The following is an 18326-nucleotide window of genomic DNA, read 5'->3' on the forward strand; positions in this document are numbered from 1 at the left end:
GCTATGACATTTGAGGTCAGCAGATAAGATCTTAAATTCTTAACACCACTGGATCATTTCCTGCACCAACACCTTTCTAGCAAAGGTTGATTTAAATGTTTTTATCTACAAACATTGCAAATTCAATTCCAATTGTTGTCAAAGCATTTAGCATTTATTTAAGGGGTGTCCAAAATTTATTAACTCTTAGATAGTCCAACTGCATGATATGTCCCAATTCTTGACATAGAGATGTGAGATAGAGATCTTTTAATTTAATCTTACTTTTTTGGTTTCATCTGTTGTTTTGACCACATTCAATCTCAAGATAAAAGGGGTGTTGTCAGTTGCTGACAGCTTTCACATTTCAGTACAACCAAGATAATTATCTCAAAATTTTCAAAATTGATGCCCTGTACTAGATAACAAGATATCGTTCTTTGATTACAGTTACACACATTATCTCCTTACATGTCACTTAACACCCACCAATGCTCAACACAACTCAATCAGATTAATTCACGCTCACCAATACTCAACACAATTCCAAATACATCAATTCGCGCTCACTAATGCTCAACACAACTTCCATCAGATCAATTCACGCTCACCAATACTCAACACATTAAGCATTTAAGAAATTCAAAATGGCAATTTTCAAATGTGATAATCTCATGTCCGGAATTTGAGACTCTCACATTTAAATTTATAAGAACCAGAATTTCACTGTGGCCACTAAAAAAGTCTAGTTTTCACAATTTGATAGGTTAGTTAACCTCAATAGCTCCAATTTTAACTCAGCAATATCAAAATTAAACACGTGACAGAACAGATAAAATTATCAATGTAGCACGTTCTTACTAAAACCCAGTAAATTACATCGTCTTTCGTTTTGTTCGTTCTTCAGGCACACCTGTCCAAAAAACTAAAAATACTGAAAATAACAGCTTTCACAGCTAAACAAAATCTTTGTAACAATGCACAAAAGAGAAAAACACATAACAAGCATTAAAAAGGGGGCGAAGCCCACAACAGCAAAAAGAAAGCACTCACAATTAGGACAGGTTTTTTAAAGAGGCAGTGCACTGAAAACAAAAGAACACATTCTGTAGCTTGTAACACTTTCCTTTTCTTCTTGATTCCATCATAGACTACACTTCTTCACTTGAACCAAATTTCAGTTTCTGATGTTTGTGACTTAACCCCATTCTGTACTGACTCAAAGTCTCAAGCCCATAGTCTATGTCTTCACCCAAGCCAGGTGTGGTGAAGGTCCCTTCATCTTTCTTTTTGTTCATCTTTCTTCCTCATCTTTTAATCAAACCTTCTGAATTTCAACTTCCTCTCTCAACCTCCCTAATGCTTGTGGCTGAAACAACAAGACTCCTGCTTTTCAAAACTCCTCTTTAATTTTCTTCTCCTTTACCAGTTTCTTCACCTCACAGACAGTCTGACAGATTTTAACTAATAGTGTACAAGTTCCAGTGTTCTCCTGGATATACTTTATATCTGATTTTTACATAATTCCTTCACAGCTTCTGTCTGCTGTGAAATAATCCATTTTAACTCTTCATCCTCCTGCACAATTTTTTTTCCCTCTTCTCTTTTTCTTAGAACATAAACCATCCGGTGCACTCACCATGGTTTGTTGTCTTACAGGCTTGAGGGATTGACTACCTTTAGCTTACTCGGTCACAACCATTTACCCCCCTGCCCCTTCTCGTCGGAATTACTCAGTCAATCTCTTAACACAAGCTGTTTTAAACTTTCAAAACTCGGGCCCATCCAGGGACACCATTTGTTTGCGGATTTTTCCTGTTACTGTCTCGCAGCAGAAGGGTTGTTAATCCTTCAACAGTAACTTCTGCTTGATTCTGGCCCAAGTTATTAAACAAGAAGCTTTAATAGATTGACTCACAACAGTATTATACAACTATCTTCAGATTATATTAAATGACAAGCAATTAATACAACCTGGTTTCCCGGATTCAGACTGATTAGATCTGACCTCCGTGGCTGTCTGGGGCAGTGGATTTCCGACTGTCCTCTCGAGAACTCTAACTTTTGGGAGGCAGTGAGCCCTTTTATACTATTTGGCTCCGTCGTTCTGCACGTAAGCATCTCTGGCCTTTTATTCTAGTCGTAAGTCATCCCACCCCGCTGACACTATGTGAGCAAATCAAGATAAGCTGCTTTACGTAACGTGGCTAATAACCTCAACTGTCATCTCTGTTTACAAGCTGTTTGTTCCTTTGAGGAATGCGTGGCCTTTCTTATCTGAGTACAGCCCCCCATTTGGTCCTGCCGCTGACCGACGTTGGCTCCTGGTCCGGGAACGCTTCGATTTTAAAATTCTCATCTTTGTTTTCAAATCCCTCCTTGGCCTCACCCCTCCCTATCTCTAGTAACCTCCTCCAGCCCTACAACCTTCAAGATCTCTGTGCTTCTCCAAATCTTGCCTCTTGTGCATCCGCGATTTTAATCACTCCACCGTTGACAGCCGTGCCTTCCCCTGTCTAGGTCCTAAGCTCTGGAATTCCCTTCCTAAACCCCTTTGCCTCTCTACCTTTCTCTCTTCCTTTAAGGCGCTCCTTACAACCTACCTCTTTGACCAAGCTTTTGGTCACCTGACCTAATATTTCTTTATGTAGCTCAGTGTCAAATTTTGTTTGATAATGGCTCTGTGAAGCGCCTTGGGACATTTTGCTACATTAAAGGTGCTATATAAATGCAAGTTGTTGTTGTTGTTGCTGCATGGCCCCACCAATGTCTGTTTCGTAGCAATGACATCTCTTGTTTTGGTGTATACCACCTCTGACGTTAATGTTATCTATTCTGTGGCCTCCCTGATGTTCTGCTGTGTAAGTTGTCGTCGTTCTCACAGAGATGCTGAACTCTGTTCCCCCCCCCCCCCCCGCCTTTAACATTCACCCTCTTGCTAAAATGCTTTGGCGTTATGCGAGCTGGTATACTTGACAATTCTTAGTTTTAAACCATATTCTTACAGACGGCGTAAACGGTTAAATCCCAAAGTGTGACAGTTTGAAAATTATACACATGCTTGCGCATCTCCCCATTGCTCACTGATAGTAGGAGGAAATGGTGTGTCTTGGGAGAGGCTTGGGAGCGAGTGAAGGATGAGGCAGCTCCTGGCACGACCAGGCAGCAGAGGCTGAACAGGCTGGGAGAGATTGCAGCGCCACCTCTGGAGCAAGTATGAATGCCAGGCATTTACTGTTATTGCACCACCCAGTGATTTCAGTACTAGGGGCACAGCCATGTTACAAGTTTGAGGATTTCAACTTATCAAGTTATTTTAAAGACCAAATGAGAGGCACATTGGTGTGCCAGTGGCTCGGTCAGTGGATGAGCTCGTGGATTTTACGGACTGTTCCAGAGAGTGCCCTATTTTTGGCTGGACTTTCAGTTTGTCCTTGTTTTGTGGTGAACGAGTATTGCTTTCAGAATGGCCTAATGGCACAAAATACATCAATTGTACTTCAGGGTGGTTGGCCGTTAAATGCCCATAAAGAAATGCATGTTATATGAACACAGAAATAAGACAAAATAAGACAGCTGAATACAGTATCTGTTAAATAAGTGGAAACTGAGAATCCCAAACTATTTTTGCTCTTCACCCGTTCCATTTATTCCTGTCCATTGAGTTATGCTGAGTAGATGAATCATTTTTGACAATTCAAGTCACTTTTATATAACCTGCTGCTGGATTGTTATTTGGACAAACTGCAGCAAGTTGCAATTATGATACAAATTTGGCAACAGATATTTCTCACCAATAAATTTCCGGTGTGAATCTCTGTTAGGTGATGAAGTTACGTACGTAACCAGAACTGGCTACTTTTGGAGAACTTTAATGGGGATTCATCTTTCAAACTGGCTAGTGTTGATATTCAGCATTCTCTCCACACTTGCCCTCCCCAATGACTTGACTGCCTAAGGCAGTCAATATCTAAGCCATGCAGATCAGGAGGCCCTAGGTTCACGTGCTGGTCTGTACTAAGTCAGCTGCTCTTTAGTAGTAGTACATAGAATTAAATAGAAATTACAACATGGAATCAGGCCATTTGACCTGACCAGTCCCTGTTGAGCCATCATTTGCCACAAGCCCTCTGTTTGAGAGAAAACCCTCAAAATGCAATAAGATTTATGACTGTGCATTCATCCAATTTATAGAATGATTCAAAGAAAGATTTTTTTTTTCAAAATACACAAAGCTGGATGAAATTTGTAACTGCTGTCTTTTCAATGGGAATATCTTTTTTTAAAAAAAAGGATTGTAACAACCAAACCAAATGCTGTAGATGAAATCTGAAACAACAACAGAAAATGCTGGATGTACTCAGCAGATCGGTCAACATCTATGGAGAGAGCAGACAAGTATATGTTTCAGGTAGACACTCCATCACAACTGATTGAAACAACTGTTAGACTTCAGACATAGGTTTTCCTGGGGTGTCTCATTGACATTCTTCTGCACTGCACCAGATGTAGCAGACTGTATGTTCACTACTACAGTGCACAGGGCAAATTCCTGATCTCCATGGAGCCACACTGGCAATGTCAGTAAATGTCTCTGAAGGGAGGGAGAGTCTTCTTTCACTCCTTGCACACTTGCCAGGGACCAGTTGCAAAGCCTCTTTGCTGGGGAGTCGGTTACTTTTCCTCACGACTGGTTTCCCAAAATAGTGACCCCTGCTGGAAGATGCATGCGTGTGAACATAAGGTGAGGACAGGAACGGGTTCATTCTCGAAACCACGATCAAATAGTCTGCTGACAGTCGCTGTGTGCTCGCATGTGAAGAGCAACTGCTGGGGTGAGGTACTGAGGGATGCTGTTGCTTGTAGCTCTGTATCCCAGTATGCGTCGGCACTTTGAGGAGAAAATTGAAAAAACAAATTACCTTTTTGACTCATAACATTTTACCAGCTCACTTACAGACCCAGCAATGGTGTCCGTTTTTGCTGGCCTACAGTATTTGGTTACTAGTACTTACTGGCATTTGACATCAAGTTCTCATTGAGTAAGCTTCAGTGTCAAGTGTAGCACACAGGCAATCAATAAAGACAGCATTTACTCAGACAACACTTGGAATTTGAACATCTTTGATCTGGACCTGCAGCAGAGGTCATGGACAAGAATATAAATGGGAGAAGAAGAGAGAGAGAGAAAACATACAGGTTGAGAGGGGTTGGGTTTAAGTAAAATGCCCAAGATTAGTGTGGAAACACCAGACGTCACTGCTGAGCTGGGGCCACACTGCACAATCACCTCCTTGGCTTCGGATTCCTATTCATGAAAGAGATGTCTTTGGACTCTATGGAGGAGTCATTCAAACATTGAGTTTTCATGAAAACATGAAGAGGGCATGGTTGCTTTTTCAATGGTTTTCAGGCTGGCTGAGTTCCTAAGATACCCTGATCTGTAACTGTCTTACCATCTTGGCTGCCGAGAAAGTTCATGCTGCAGGGTGTGCAGAATATCTGAGTGCCGCTTTTGTTGGATATCGGTAATGATTATTTTATAAAGTATTTTTTCTTTTTGAAGATGCATTGGCATTGGTTTCATACAAGCACTGTTGGAAAGCTTTGTCAAATATATTTTAATGAAGACACAGTTATACCCTATCATCAGGAGTTCAGTAAAGCTTGTTGGCGGGTGTGTGATATTTTCATGCACACTTGAACTGTAAAAAATATACTCAGCAATAGATTTATAGATTTCTTCTGTGCGCAGTGCAGCAAAATCATTAATGCAGATTTGCACATTCACACAGGGATATCTTTGTTTTTCCAAATCTGGTGTTTGAAAAGAGATAACATTGTGATGAAGTACTCTTCGGCCCTTGTTAATAGTGGTAGTTGCAGTTTGAGACTATGAGGTAAATTCGGTGATCCGACGCTTTCAGTGGGGAGCTGTGCTCAAATGGAGCACTGCAGTGTTGTAGCCCTGCCTCCGACCTGCACTCTTTGAATGCAGCTTCCCACTGGACGTATGGGATCATTTAATTTTGCCTTCTATATGAATTTATAAAAGACTATCTCACAAATATTGCACTGCACAGCATTAAAGCACGTTGGGAGTGATTTTTGATTAGCACGTAAATCGGGTGGGCAGTGAATTGGGCGAATGTCACGCACGCCTAATGACGTCAGCACGAGGTCTAAGCTATTTTCCTAGCCAGGCCACATTACAATAATATCAATTTGCTGACAGGCAGCTCGCTGATCGGATGGGGCTTCTCAATGGAGCCAAGCTGGAAGTGAAGCATTAAAGGATGGGAGGCATTGCAAAGGCAATCCCTGTCCATTCATGCTCTTCCTGGACCCACAAGAATCACTGGCAAAGCTTTTTTTTCATATGTTTCTGAGCAGCCTGCAGCGGCCCTTTAAGGCTCACTGGTTCGGCCGCTCCAAAATCATGGTGGGCCAGATGTCAGCAGGAACAAGCGGTAAGGGCTGCGCTACGATGTTTCTCTACTGGCAGATATTCTGTGGCATTGCTCAAGACGAGTCTGAAGAGCATGACGAGGAAGTGTAACAAGAAATAAGCGTTACATTTACAAGAGGTGCCTGCTATGCGGAAGCCTTTTAATATACAGTCTACTGATAATTCAAAGACATTTTTGTGCTTAAAAAATGAATTACACAATAATTTCAACTAAGCAGTATAAATAACACAGCAAAATGGGAATTTAGTACTTAAAAATAGAATGATTCATATTATCTGACCAATCATCTTTGCATTACGAGGAGTAGCCTGTATTACAGATAGTGAATTAATACCAATATGTGTTATACCGTATACCTAGTGACAACATGACCTACAGGGGTCAAAATTACTCTGTTAATATTAGTATCAAACTTATTAACTGGTTTTTCTATGAAATTCTTCTGTCCGCTGTTGTATTGAAGGTTTTAGCCCATTTAAAATAAATGAGTTGACATCTTTGTTATTATATTACAAAGGAGCAGCATCTTGTGCAGTGATTTCACCAGGTTCAAACACACAACCTTATTCTGCGATGTGATCTCCTTTTCAGTGTCTCCTATCTATGATGGAGTACTTCTTCAGAATGTTCTGGTTTTGTTGGTTGGATGGAATGGTTTGCCTGATTGCTTTTGCATTTAAATGGGGAATGGGGGTGGTGCAGAAATAAAATTGCTCTTTGTAGAACAGGGCAGCTTATTGCAAGAGCAATCCAAAAGTAATCCTACGGCCTAGCTTTCTCCTTATAGCCCTTTGCTTCAAATATTTGTCCAATTTTCTCTTAAAAGATGCAATATTCTCTGCCTCAACCACTTTCCATGGCAAAACATTCCATGCTCCAACAACCCTCTGTGAAAAGAAGTTTCTCCTAATATTCTTCTTCACTCTCTTAGTGACAATCTTAAATTGATACCCCTTGTCCTAGATTCCCCAACCAGAGGAAATAGTCTTTCCCCTTTTTACTCTATCAAGACTTTCATGATTTTTAAAACATCTGTTAAATCTCCTCAGCCTTATCTGTGCACAGTTCTGGTCTCCAGATTATAAAAAGGACATAGAGGCACTGGAGAAGGTGTAAAAAAGATTCACATGGATGATAACCAGAACTGAGAGGATATACTTATCAGGAAAGGCTGAACGGGCAGGGCTCTTTTCTCTAGAAAAGAGAAGGATGAGGGGTGACCTAATAGAGGTCTTTAAAATTATGAAGGGGTTTGATAAGATAGACATGTTTCCATTTGTGGGGGAGACCAAAACTAGGAGCCATAAATATCAGATAATCACCAATAAATCCAATATGGAATTCAGGAGAAACTTCTTTACCCAAAGAGTGGTATGAATGTGGAACTTGCTACCACAAGGAGTAGTTGAGGAGTAGTTTAAGGGAAGCTCGATAAGCACATGAGGGAGAAAGGAATAGAAAGATATGCTGATAGGGTTAGGGGAAGAGGGGTAGAAGAAGACTCGTGTGGAGCATAAAAGCCGGCATAGGCCAGTTGGGCCGAATAGCCTGTTTCTGTGCTGTAGACGCCTATGTAATTCTGTGTATTTATCCTCAACTTTGCTAGTGCTCCACACTCTTCTTAGTCCTCCCATTAGTCCTCCTTGCTGTACACTACTGACACTTGCTATTCTCTCTCTGATTGATTGTTCTGTCCTTTATGATACAACTACATTTCCTCCGTTGTTCAGTTTATCTTTTTGAACATCTGGAGCCAATTGGGTTGGAATAAAGCAGTTACGGTGGACTTCGGACCCAGGGATCAGCTATGTTGTTCTGCGCAGTCTCTAATCCTTTATACTGCATGAAAAAGAAATCCGAGTTGGAATCTGGTCTCAACAGATTTGTGCTTAATTAAATGATAATGCGATTATTAATCCCAACTTGAGAAGGGCATCTTTGGTTTCTGGTTCTGTGTATTCCTGAGATCCTCGGAGCCATAGGTTTAGCAGTTCTGGTGCACACGGTGAGCTGAAAAACTACATTCAGTCAAATGAGACAGGCTTTTGTGCTGAATTAATTTTTCCCTGTTTCTAAAATTCTTGTGTTCTCATGTATTTATGGCACAGAATTTTAGTTTATATCAGAAAGAAAATAGGTCTCGCTTGTGATGCCTGAAAACTGATATATCCATGTGAAGCACTGATTAATGTGTCTGAATTAATATTAATCAGGTAACTTTCAATTAACCGTTTTCCTTTCATTCCATCACAGTGAGCAAATTTCTGGTACTCTGGTACAAGTGTCTGAGGGAATAAAATTGCATTTATATTGACATTGTTTTAACTTGGGATTCCAGAAGACGAGGGTCTACAGTATTCAATCCGATTTTCAGGTTCTGGTGGCAGACTCATAAGATCCACAAAAAGCTGAGTCTTTTCATTTGCCTCCAGAATAAGGGAGCCAGGTTCAGCAGAGTAAATACCAGGAGCTTTCTCATAAATATCAGTTGATATAAAAGCACCTTATGCAGCTCAAAGCCATTCCCCATAACCCCATTCGCTCCAGTACGCAGCACTGGCCTCTTGAGGTGGTCCTGGGCAGGAGATTGAGGGGTTTTGATAGAATAGATAGGGAGAAACTGTTTCCACTGGCTGGAGGTTTGGTAACCAGAGGACACACATTTAAGATAATTGGCAAAAGAACCAGGAGGGAAATTAGGATAATTTTTTTTTATGTAATGCAGTGCTATGTCCTGGAGTGCACTGCCTGAAAGGGTGGTGGAAACGGATTCAGTTTGTAACTTTCAAAAGGGAATTGGATAAATACTTGAAAAGGAAAAATTTGCAGAGCTATGGGGAGAGTGCAGAAGAGTGGGACTAATTGGATAGCTGTTTTAAAGAGCCGGCAGAGTCACGATTGGATGAATGGCCTCCTTTTATGCTGTATGATTCTATGATTCTGTTCTATAAATGGCTTCATCTGGTGCAGCAAATCCAGTATGAGGAGCCACATTGGAAACAAAAGTATGAAGGAAAATGGTGGCTGTATGTCACTTGCATTCCACTTGGAAGCGGAATATTGAGTGTTACACAGATAATCAAAACACTGGGAGTGATGCAGTATCACTGTCCCCATTCCCCCACCTAAGTGCCACACCAATTCTGGGGAATGGGACTCTTCCCCTTTCAGGCATCCCAGCATCAAGCACTTCCGGGTCAGGTGGAGCACGGCCAGATCCAGACAGAAGCACCCTCCACTTTGCTCCAACAAATTTACTCTGCCCCAATCTCAGAAGAACACCCCTTACTGCAACATTATTGTATTTTTTCCAATCCTGTATCAGTCATTGTGTTGCACTTTGCATGAGATTGCAATAATTAGTGCAAATTCAGGAACATTATTTGTGTTTTTGGCACTTGACTGTTAGGAACTGGATTAAGATTTCCTAAACTTATTTCACATCGGATTCTTATAGCCAGTAGATAGAGGAGACTTTAGTCTGGGCTGGATTTGAACCCAGGTTCCAGAGCTGAAAAGCCAGTGTCAAATCCACCGAGTCACCAGTGCTCCCTCCTCCTCCTCCACTCCCCAATCCCCATGCCCACATTTCCATTGGATTTTGAAGCTGGTAATGTGTCATGCAATAATAGCCATTCGTTGGACACCACTGTCCTGTTGTACACTTGCAGCATTTTTCATCAGCTGATACAAAAATGCTTCTGTGCTCCAGGTTGTTCACAGTATTTCAAGCACATGCATTTTATAAACATTAACCTAATGACTTATTGTAATTACTAATTGTAGGCCATTCGGTCTGATTAGGAATAAATCACTGTTGTTTGTTTTGAGCCACAGTATAGAGGAGGCGCTCTATAACTCAATATCAAATGTTTTTTATAACTACTAATTTTACCCAATGCATATCATATTGAAAGAGGGTTTTAGTGCCCTGTGCATTGTTTGTGATGAATTGTTTCTTTGTTGTCGTATTCCTGTCACACAACTCTGAAGACAGGAATATAAAGCTATAATGACAATCATCCTCCCCTTCCTTCAAGACATGTTGAAGCTTTTAAGTTATTTGCTCAACTCTCCCGCCTTCATTTGATCTTTTCTGCTGTCTGCCATTCCCTGACTGAGAACACACAGAGAGGTGGCCTGTTTCTACATCTCTGCTTATGTCGCTCTGAGTTGACACCATATAAATGTGCAACTGTGGCCCATGAATACTGGTCACCTGTTATTTGATTCGCCTTCCCCACAGAATGAGGAAAAGTCTTGCTTCTCTTTGTTGTTTCCCTGATAGTTCACGCGATGATGTGTAAGAATCACAGATTCCCTCCCTCCACCGTGGCTGCAGTGTGTTCTATCTACAGGATGCATTGCAGCAAGCTGCCAAGGCTTCTTCAATCCCACCTCCCAAACCAATGACCTCCACCACCTGGAAGGACAAGAGCAGCGGGTGCATTGGAACACCATCACCTCAAAGTTCCCCTCCAAGTCACACACCATCCCAGCTTGGACATACATCGCCGTTCCTTCATCGTTGCTGGGTCAAAATCCTGGAACACCCTACCTAACAGCACCGTGGGAGAACCTTCATCACACGGACTGCAGCGGTTCTAGAAGAAGGCCCACCACCACCTTCTCAGGGGCAACTAGGGGTGGGCAATAAATGCTGGCCTTGCCAGTTACGCCCATATCCCAAAAATGAATAATTAAAGAAAAACATAAATACCTGTACCCAATCACCCACTGCTTAGCGCAGAGGGACACCTTCAAGTTTCCAAATCCTGAAATAACCACAACAGAGTAAGGAATAGAATTGTAATAACCATTGAGGTGTAGTTGAACAGGAAGAATAGATATGGTCTCATCTTTTAGGCAAACAGACTGATCTTCAGTTAATGAGACTGCACAAGTGCATGCTTCATTGCTGTTTAAATACTGGGGAGCTATGAGTCGCCTCTCTGTGTCATATAATTCCTTCGTAAAGATTAATTAGATATTCAGGCACTTGAAATTTCATTTTCTGGCTCATGCCTACTGAAACTCCTGTAGGATCAGATCACAACAAAACGCGTTGACAGCTTGAGTGCAGGTAGCTAAATCTAAATATGGATTTGAAGTGGAATGATGAGATCACTAAATCCAAAGCTTTTATTTGATTCCCTGACCAACCAAACAACTTCCCATGAACCTTTTTAGTGTTTTATATATGCAACAAAAATATGAGTAGTAGCAATCAGATCGTGACCTTGAAAGAGTTCATTATAAATAAAGGTAACCAAAAAAAATGCCTGCAAATGGTGGGAATATGCAGCTTGATGTCATCATTGCACTTGCTTGTGTCTGAACTAAATGTGCCAATAAATAAAAGTTCTTTTGATGTGCCAGTCAATTGACTAATTACATCAGCTGTTCTTCATGTACGAGCCTGGGCAGTGAGTGTTGACAGGCTATTGGACTGTGGGAGTCTTCACAGCTGAGCCTGATCCTGTGATCACCCGGTATTGACAGCCACACACCTTTCAGTGAGGGTTGCTGAGCAACGATCAAGAAATAAATCCTGGCTGATACTTCAAGGCCCTGGAGCAAACTGACACAGCCCTATTGCTGCCATGAGATCAGTTAACTCAGCAAAGACCAGGGATTGAACCTGGGATCTTGCTGGTCTGTGTGGCTCAGTACCACACCAGGCAGTAAATCTGGCCACTGAGCCACTAAATGAGCTTTCACTGTAGCAAATTAATTGGAATATCTTATCTGATTCATTGCTATTCAGCAGCTCAAGTCAAGTCTCCTATTTCAGTGGTCTTGAAGCGAAAAAAAAGAAAGAGTTATAGGGAAGAGGGGAAGGAGCAAAGCATTTTGCACAGCATGCTTTGCATGTTGATAGCGCAAATGAGCTTGCATGCTGTTTACATTATGTGGCATACAAGTGGCTTGTGCTGCAAATTAATTCTGATCTTCGCAAATTCATGCTGAGGTTTATTTGTATTTAAAGTTACAGATGAATTTATCAATACATCTAATTATACCAAACTAACTGATACAACCTGAATTTTCTTAATTAAGAAGTGTTCTGAATTTCCACTGCTTGCTCTTTGTAACTGGTTGTCTGAATTTACTAGTCGGCTGAATTTCCAGCAATTTGTTTTAAGCTCCAGAGGCAAATCATCAAAATTCATGGATGAATCCCCAGCTGATTTTATTTTATTCAACATACAAACTCTTTTGAGCAAACTCCTAGCAAAAAAACTCCCAGGTGATCGATAGGCCAATTTTGCACCTACCAAAAAACAGGTGCAATGTGGAGAAATAATTGGTAGCTAATCCTTTTCTCCCATTTTGTTCCTGTATCTGAACTTCCTCTTTGGCTTTTCTGGTGTCTGCCCATGAAGAGAGGCACAGCAATGTAAATTGCATGCAAAAGAAGGCCAAGGGGGCTTTGCACCCAGATTTCCTCTAATAGCACTGGGCGCAGATCAACCTGCTGCTACTGATTCCTGAGGTACGTTGTTAGCATTTCGCACGTGGTGATGGAGGCCATTTCCAGCATTGTGCATCACCCCCCTCCCCCCTTTTGCCATATGGCTTATTTAGAGACAGGTGAGGAGAAATAACGACAAGCCTCCATGACAGCTGCCAGAGTTATTCGCCTGGCCTCTTCTTTGCCACTAAAATCTGTTTCATTAACACAGTCGGAAGCATTCCTCTCCCTAACCATACCACTATTCTATGCCAGCTGCAGCAGAAAGAGAAGACTTGCAGTCAAACTTGTGCCTTCCTTCTATTCCCACACAATCTTCTTATCCACCACTTGTTTCCCCTTTTCCTCCACCTATAGCTTGGCACTAACGTGCTGCCCTCTTACCAGCTCACTCCAAGGCAGACTACAGGGGCGCCAGGACTGCTGCTTGGGGTGTTGCTGCCATCCCAGCCACGGTACAGGAGGGCAACCACATTCATATAGGACAGGACCTTTTAAATAAACATGAAGACCACTAGCATGCAATTAATTCACTGCTTTTGGCATGTGCGCATTAATTGAAAAACCGATCATTCCGTATCAGCGGGTGTCAAGATAATAATCCTGCCTTATTAACTGCAAAAAGTAAAATTCTTCTGCCTCTCTCATGGGGCTTTAACTGTGCCTGCCCCTTTAATAGTGCTGGTGACTTTTAAGGCACTGGCAGCGCCCAGACTGCTTGCTCTCTTCTTGGATGTGACCAATTATGTGCCCCAAGATGCACCCATGTGGCGCTTCCATTATTTTAATTATTTTTAAGTTCAGGCACTGAGCTCTGAGTCCCAGCAGAGAGCGCACTTTCATTATGCTTTACACTCATTGTTCCTGGACAGTGCCAGAAGAGGAAGATCGGCCCTTTAATTTCCTCTGTATTTTATTTTTAACACATGGTTTAATGTGTTTTGGATTGTCTGCTCCAGTTGTTAACCAATGTAATTTAAATGGTGAATGGCCACTTTGAAATAGCGCAAATGGGAATATTAATGCAAACACATTAACTAATTGTACTAACAAGCTACAAAGTGTACAATGGTTGTCCTTTGTTTTGAGGATAATTGGTTCATGAGAAGTTTCTCAAGTGCTCTGGTGTGTCTGCTGGTGTCGGATGAGTCAGAAGCGGGGACCACAAGTCTCACGCTGCAGGATAGTTGGATATATATATCGAAAAATAGCTACTGCCGCCACTGTGTGATTTAGCAGTTATGCCTTCTGCTTAACTCACAAAGACGATCATTTTCAAAGGGAGACTTGCCAGAATGTAGGGGCATTGCGGCCAATCCAGTATTACATTCTAAATCAAAAGCAAAATACTGCGGATGCTGGAAATCTGAAATAAAAACAGAAAATGCTGGAGAAGTTCAGCAGGTCAGGCAGCATCTGTGGAGAAAGAAACAGAGTTAACATTTCAGGTCAAAGACCTTTCGTCATAACTGGAAGAAGAATCTCTGTTTCTTTCTCCGCAGATGCTGCGTGACTTGCTGAGCTTCTCTAGCATTTTCTGTTTTTATTCCAGTATTATATTCTCCTAGTTCTCAGTGTACTTGACAGGCCTGAAGCAGGTTTCAAGGTGGCTTTGTTCTGCTTCTTCTGCCTGCCACAGGAATGTTTGCTGTTTTTCAGATCAAAGTGGAACACCTACTGCGTCACATGCATCTTTTGCGATTGATTTAACAGATCAAATGCAGGACGAGATCACTGTGCAGGAGTCCTGCTTTGAGCCAGTGCAACTGGCATCAAAGTCTTACTCAACAAAACACAGCTTTGTTGGGTCGAACAAAGTTGTGCAGAAGCTGGACAGTGAGATGCTTGGTGTCTGTCAGTGAAATATGACCTTCATTTCCATGAATGTGGCAAACAACTTTTTTTTCCAATTTTCATCCCTCCTATCTTACGTAGTGGACAAACAGTAAGTTTGGTATTTAGGAAGGATGAGAATGAAATGGGTTGAGACGCCTTCTTCATCCAGAGCTATCTTGTGAAGGTGTTAACTTGAGCTGGGGTGTGGTTTCATGGCTGCTGATCTTCACCCAAGTGGTCATTCTTAATGTGCCACCTGGACAGTAAGTATCAACAGTCACTTTCACCATGGAGGGCATTATGAGTTTGAATCTGTCCTCACCAGGCATCCATACACTTGCTCTTTCTAGCAGGGTTCACTGGATAGGCATCATAAGTGGGAAGAGGTCTGGCAGATCTTTCACCCGTCCGAGACTAGGAGCGATAAAGCCACTTATGACAACCATGCTGCTGCCTGATTTATATCAGCTAACTCAGCACATACCGTTGATCGAACCTGGGACTTTCCTGGCCTGTATGGAGTGGTACATTTATCAGTTGGCTCCTCAGGGAGCTTAACATCAACTAATTTGAAAATGAAACATGTTTCTCTTGATGTATTAAGTATTCTGTGTGGATCGCACTGTTATTTTGTATGTAGAATTTTTTTTTCATTCAGAACATTTTTGGTTATTTTTTGAAGCAGGAGAAGAGAGAGAGTCCCATGCCGATGTGGAGACCTGTAAAATATCCCCCGGGGTGGCAATCCATAGGAGCAAGATAGTGTGGCTTAGTCATCAGACAGTGCTTCCTGTGGGGCAGTCTCAAATTTACCAGTACTTATCTGCTGACCTTGTAGGTCTTTCTGGATGAATGAATTAATGGCCCTCTTCATTAATAATTATCTTTAGATCTAGTTGCGTGCTCTGATCATGACTTTTAATAAACTCAACCCAAATTTTTGGACTTCATTGACTTTGCAGTGAGCACAGAATACATGTGACTGGAAGCAGTGTTTCAGTGCAACAGAACACCTCAGACAACTCAAGGATGAGTAGATAGAAAAGTAAACATTTGCAGGGCTACGGGGAAAGAGGAGGGACTAGTTGGATAGCTCTTTCAAAGAGCCGACGCAGGCACGATGGGCCGAATGGCCTCATTCAGCACTGTATGATTCTATGCAATGAGTCTCTCTTTCCCCCCTCCCTCCCCCGACCAACACACTCTCAAATTGAAAAGAAACCAGAGTAGTAGAATCGCAATTGTTTGCCGGTCAGCGATTCATGGCCTACAATGTTTCACTTTGATTGCAATCTGCCCGGCAGCCACCTCACAGATTGAGTTTGGCTTTTCTGGGCACCGATCAATCAGCCGATTTTTTTGAGGTTTCATTCTTCACCCAGTAAGTAATATAATCCAATTTGTTCAATCAGCTGAAGTTTGTTTTGCTGTGCAAACCCACACCATGGGATTATTAATGTGAATGGATTTTAGTTATCCACCAAACTTATTATCACTACAAAAGACCAACAAAAAGTTAAAGATTACCTGTCAAAATATTGCTTTTCCTCCCAATGGAAAGTGTATAAATATAATTAATGGGTGCTGTTGCAATATTTTGTGTCTTGCTATATTGTTGTGATCACAGTCATTCTGGTGTGCAGCCAACGTGATTACAATAGCTCCTGCCCAACATGAAAGTGCAACCCCTCGAGGCTTAAGACCTGAACTGTTGTAAGTTGAATGAGTAATAGAGAAGAGAATGAGTAATAGAGAAGAGAAACGTTAACTGAGCAGCAGAAAAGCGACCAGGCTACTTTGTTTTTTTTTCTCTGTGGAGGTGTCTATGTCTGCATACCTAGTTGCATTCAGAGCAGTGTGACTGAAAAAATGCAAGGCTATAGCATAAAAGGGAAAAAATGTATACAAATGTATTGTGCAGATAGATTTTGTTTTGTTTAATAGATGTCTGAATGATGATGGTTCACAAGCCAGTAATTCAGTCGTCATATAATCTTCAAGGGTGAAGTTTGCTTGGTTTTACATTGCTTCAAGGTTTTTATCATTATCACTGCAGTGTAATGTAAGTGAAAGAGTAAGAGGATCTTAATGTATATTGGATGGTTCCAGAAACCTTGAGCCACAATGCCCGATTATGGGTATTTTTACGATATTGGATTGCTAAGAAATTTTCCGGGCCGTACAGGTAATGATCACTAAAATTAGTTTATGACTATTTAAAAACACAGGTGTATTTCGAGGGGTTTCTGGTTTTACTTTTAGTTGAAAGAAAGGGGAAAAAAATCAGTTTTTAAAATTTTGGATATCACTAAAACTCAAGAAAACATGCAAGGAACTAAAAAATATAGTCATGTTCAATAAAAACCCACACGTAATTCTCTTTAAGGAAGAAATTTTGTTTCACTGTTAATTATCTTTATGAATTGAAATGTAAATTCTTCCACATGTTGCACTTGTTGTAATTCAGACAATTGCTGAAGTTATGTAACACATTAAACAAGGGGATGATCATGTGTAATTTGCACTGTCGGTTTAATGCTCTGTCATCTGGACAAACTAACAATCAAAGAAGAATTAACAGTTGAATTAATTCAGCTGAGAGAGTGAGTAAAAATAAGTACAGATGAAAAATGATCTGGTAGATGGTTTCCTTGCACTTCTCAGTGTTCGTTTAGGGATTGTCTCAAATTTTTCACTCTAATCCTAATGTATAATATCTGCTATTGATATTGTACACCACCCCTCTCCCCACAACCCAAATTTGAAAAGGTTTGCAGCTGTAGTGCATGCTGGCAGATAAGCCAATGTAAGGTGAGCATGTTTCTTTCAAGCCACTTTGTTTTATTTTATAGATTTCTAATTTTTCTCTGCCTTTTAGGTCACCCCTAGTCCCCAGCTGAGAGGTAGCTACCTGCCACTGATGGTGCCATTGCTTAATTGGCTTCTGAAGATACTTGGGGTAACTTGTCCCATGAGGTGTTTTTTTCCCCCATTCTCCATTCTGGGAAGCATTGATCCATTCCCCTTGATGGCAGAGGCAGAATATGCTGCATGGTGAATCACAGCATATTTTTATAAATAAATGCATTGGTTTTCACCATGTTAACATCAGTATGGAAAGGTCCAATTTTCACAAACAAAACAGTATTAAAATGACCCCCTTACCTTTAAAGATTCTATACATTAGAGACAGGACTGACCACTTCTGCGACATGCTTTCATGGAATTGATCGTAATATAATCAAGAGTTTTTAATTCAAAGTTTTCTCTCTCATTTCAGAAATGACCGGAACAGTTGCAGATATCTCTTTGGTCCACTGGAAGCAGCAATGGCTGGAGAATGGCACCCTCTATTTCCATGTCTCCATGAGTAACGCTGAGCACCTGTCCCAGATAACTCCTCCGACCATGCGTGAACCCTCCGAGATAGTGGATGAACAAATGCATGTCCTTCATGTCTCAGTCATGGTGAGAGTCCTTTCAAATAAATCACATTCCTCTTATTTTTTTTTAGCAGTATTGGTAGTCAGAGCTTTCAGTTATAAATAAGGGAATTTAACTCAAGC

At 41.2% G+C, this 18326-nt stretch overlaps 1 protein-coding gene across 5 annotated transcripts in view; it reads left to right on the top strand.

Moving 5' to 3' along the window:
* The window catches only part of LOC137300495 (astrotactin-2-like), a 1223335-nt gene that overhangs the window by 110166 nt on the left and 1094843 nt on the right, over nt 1-18326 (top strand). For 4 of the 5 annotated variants that reach the window (XM_067969577.1, XM_067969574.1, XM_067969575.1 and 1 more), the window contains exon 2: nt 18041-18228. In XM_067969577.1, the coding sequence (XP_067825678.1) occupies nt 18041-18228 (188 nt within the window). Of the gene's footprint in view, nt 1-16617; nt 16946-18040; nt 18229-18326 lie in introns of those variants that run through there. The other variant, XM_067969576.1, reaches the window with a different exon arrangement.

The sequence above is a fragment of the Heptranchias perlo genome, chromosome 31 (genome assembly GCF_035084215.1).
Source record: "Heptranchias perlo isolate sHepPer1 chromosome 31, sHepPer1.hap1, whole genome shotgun sequence".
Taxonomy (NCBI): domain Eukaryota; kingdom Metazoa; phylum Chordata; class Chondrichthyes; order Hexanchiformes; family Hexanchidae; genus Heptranchias; species Heptranchias perlo.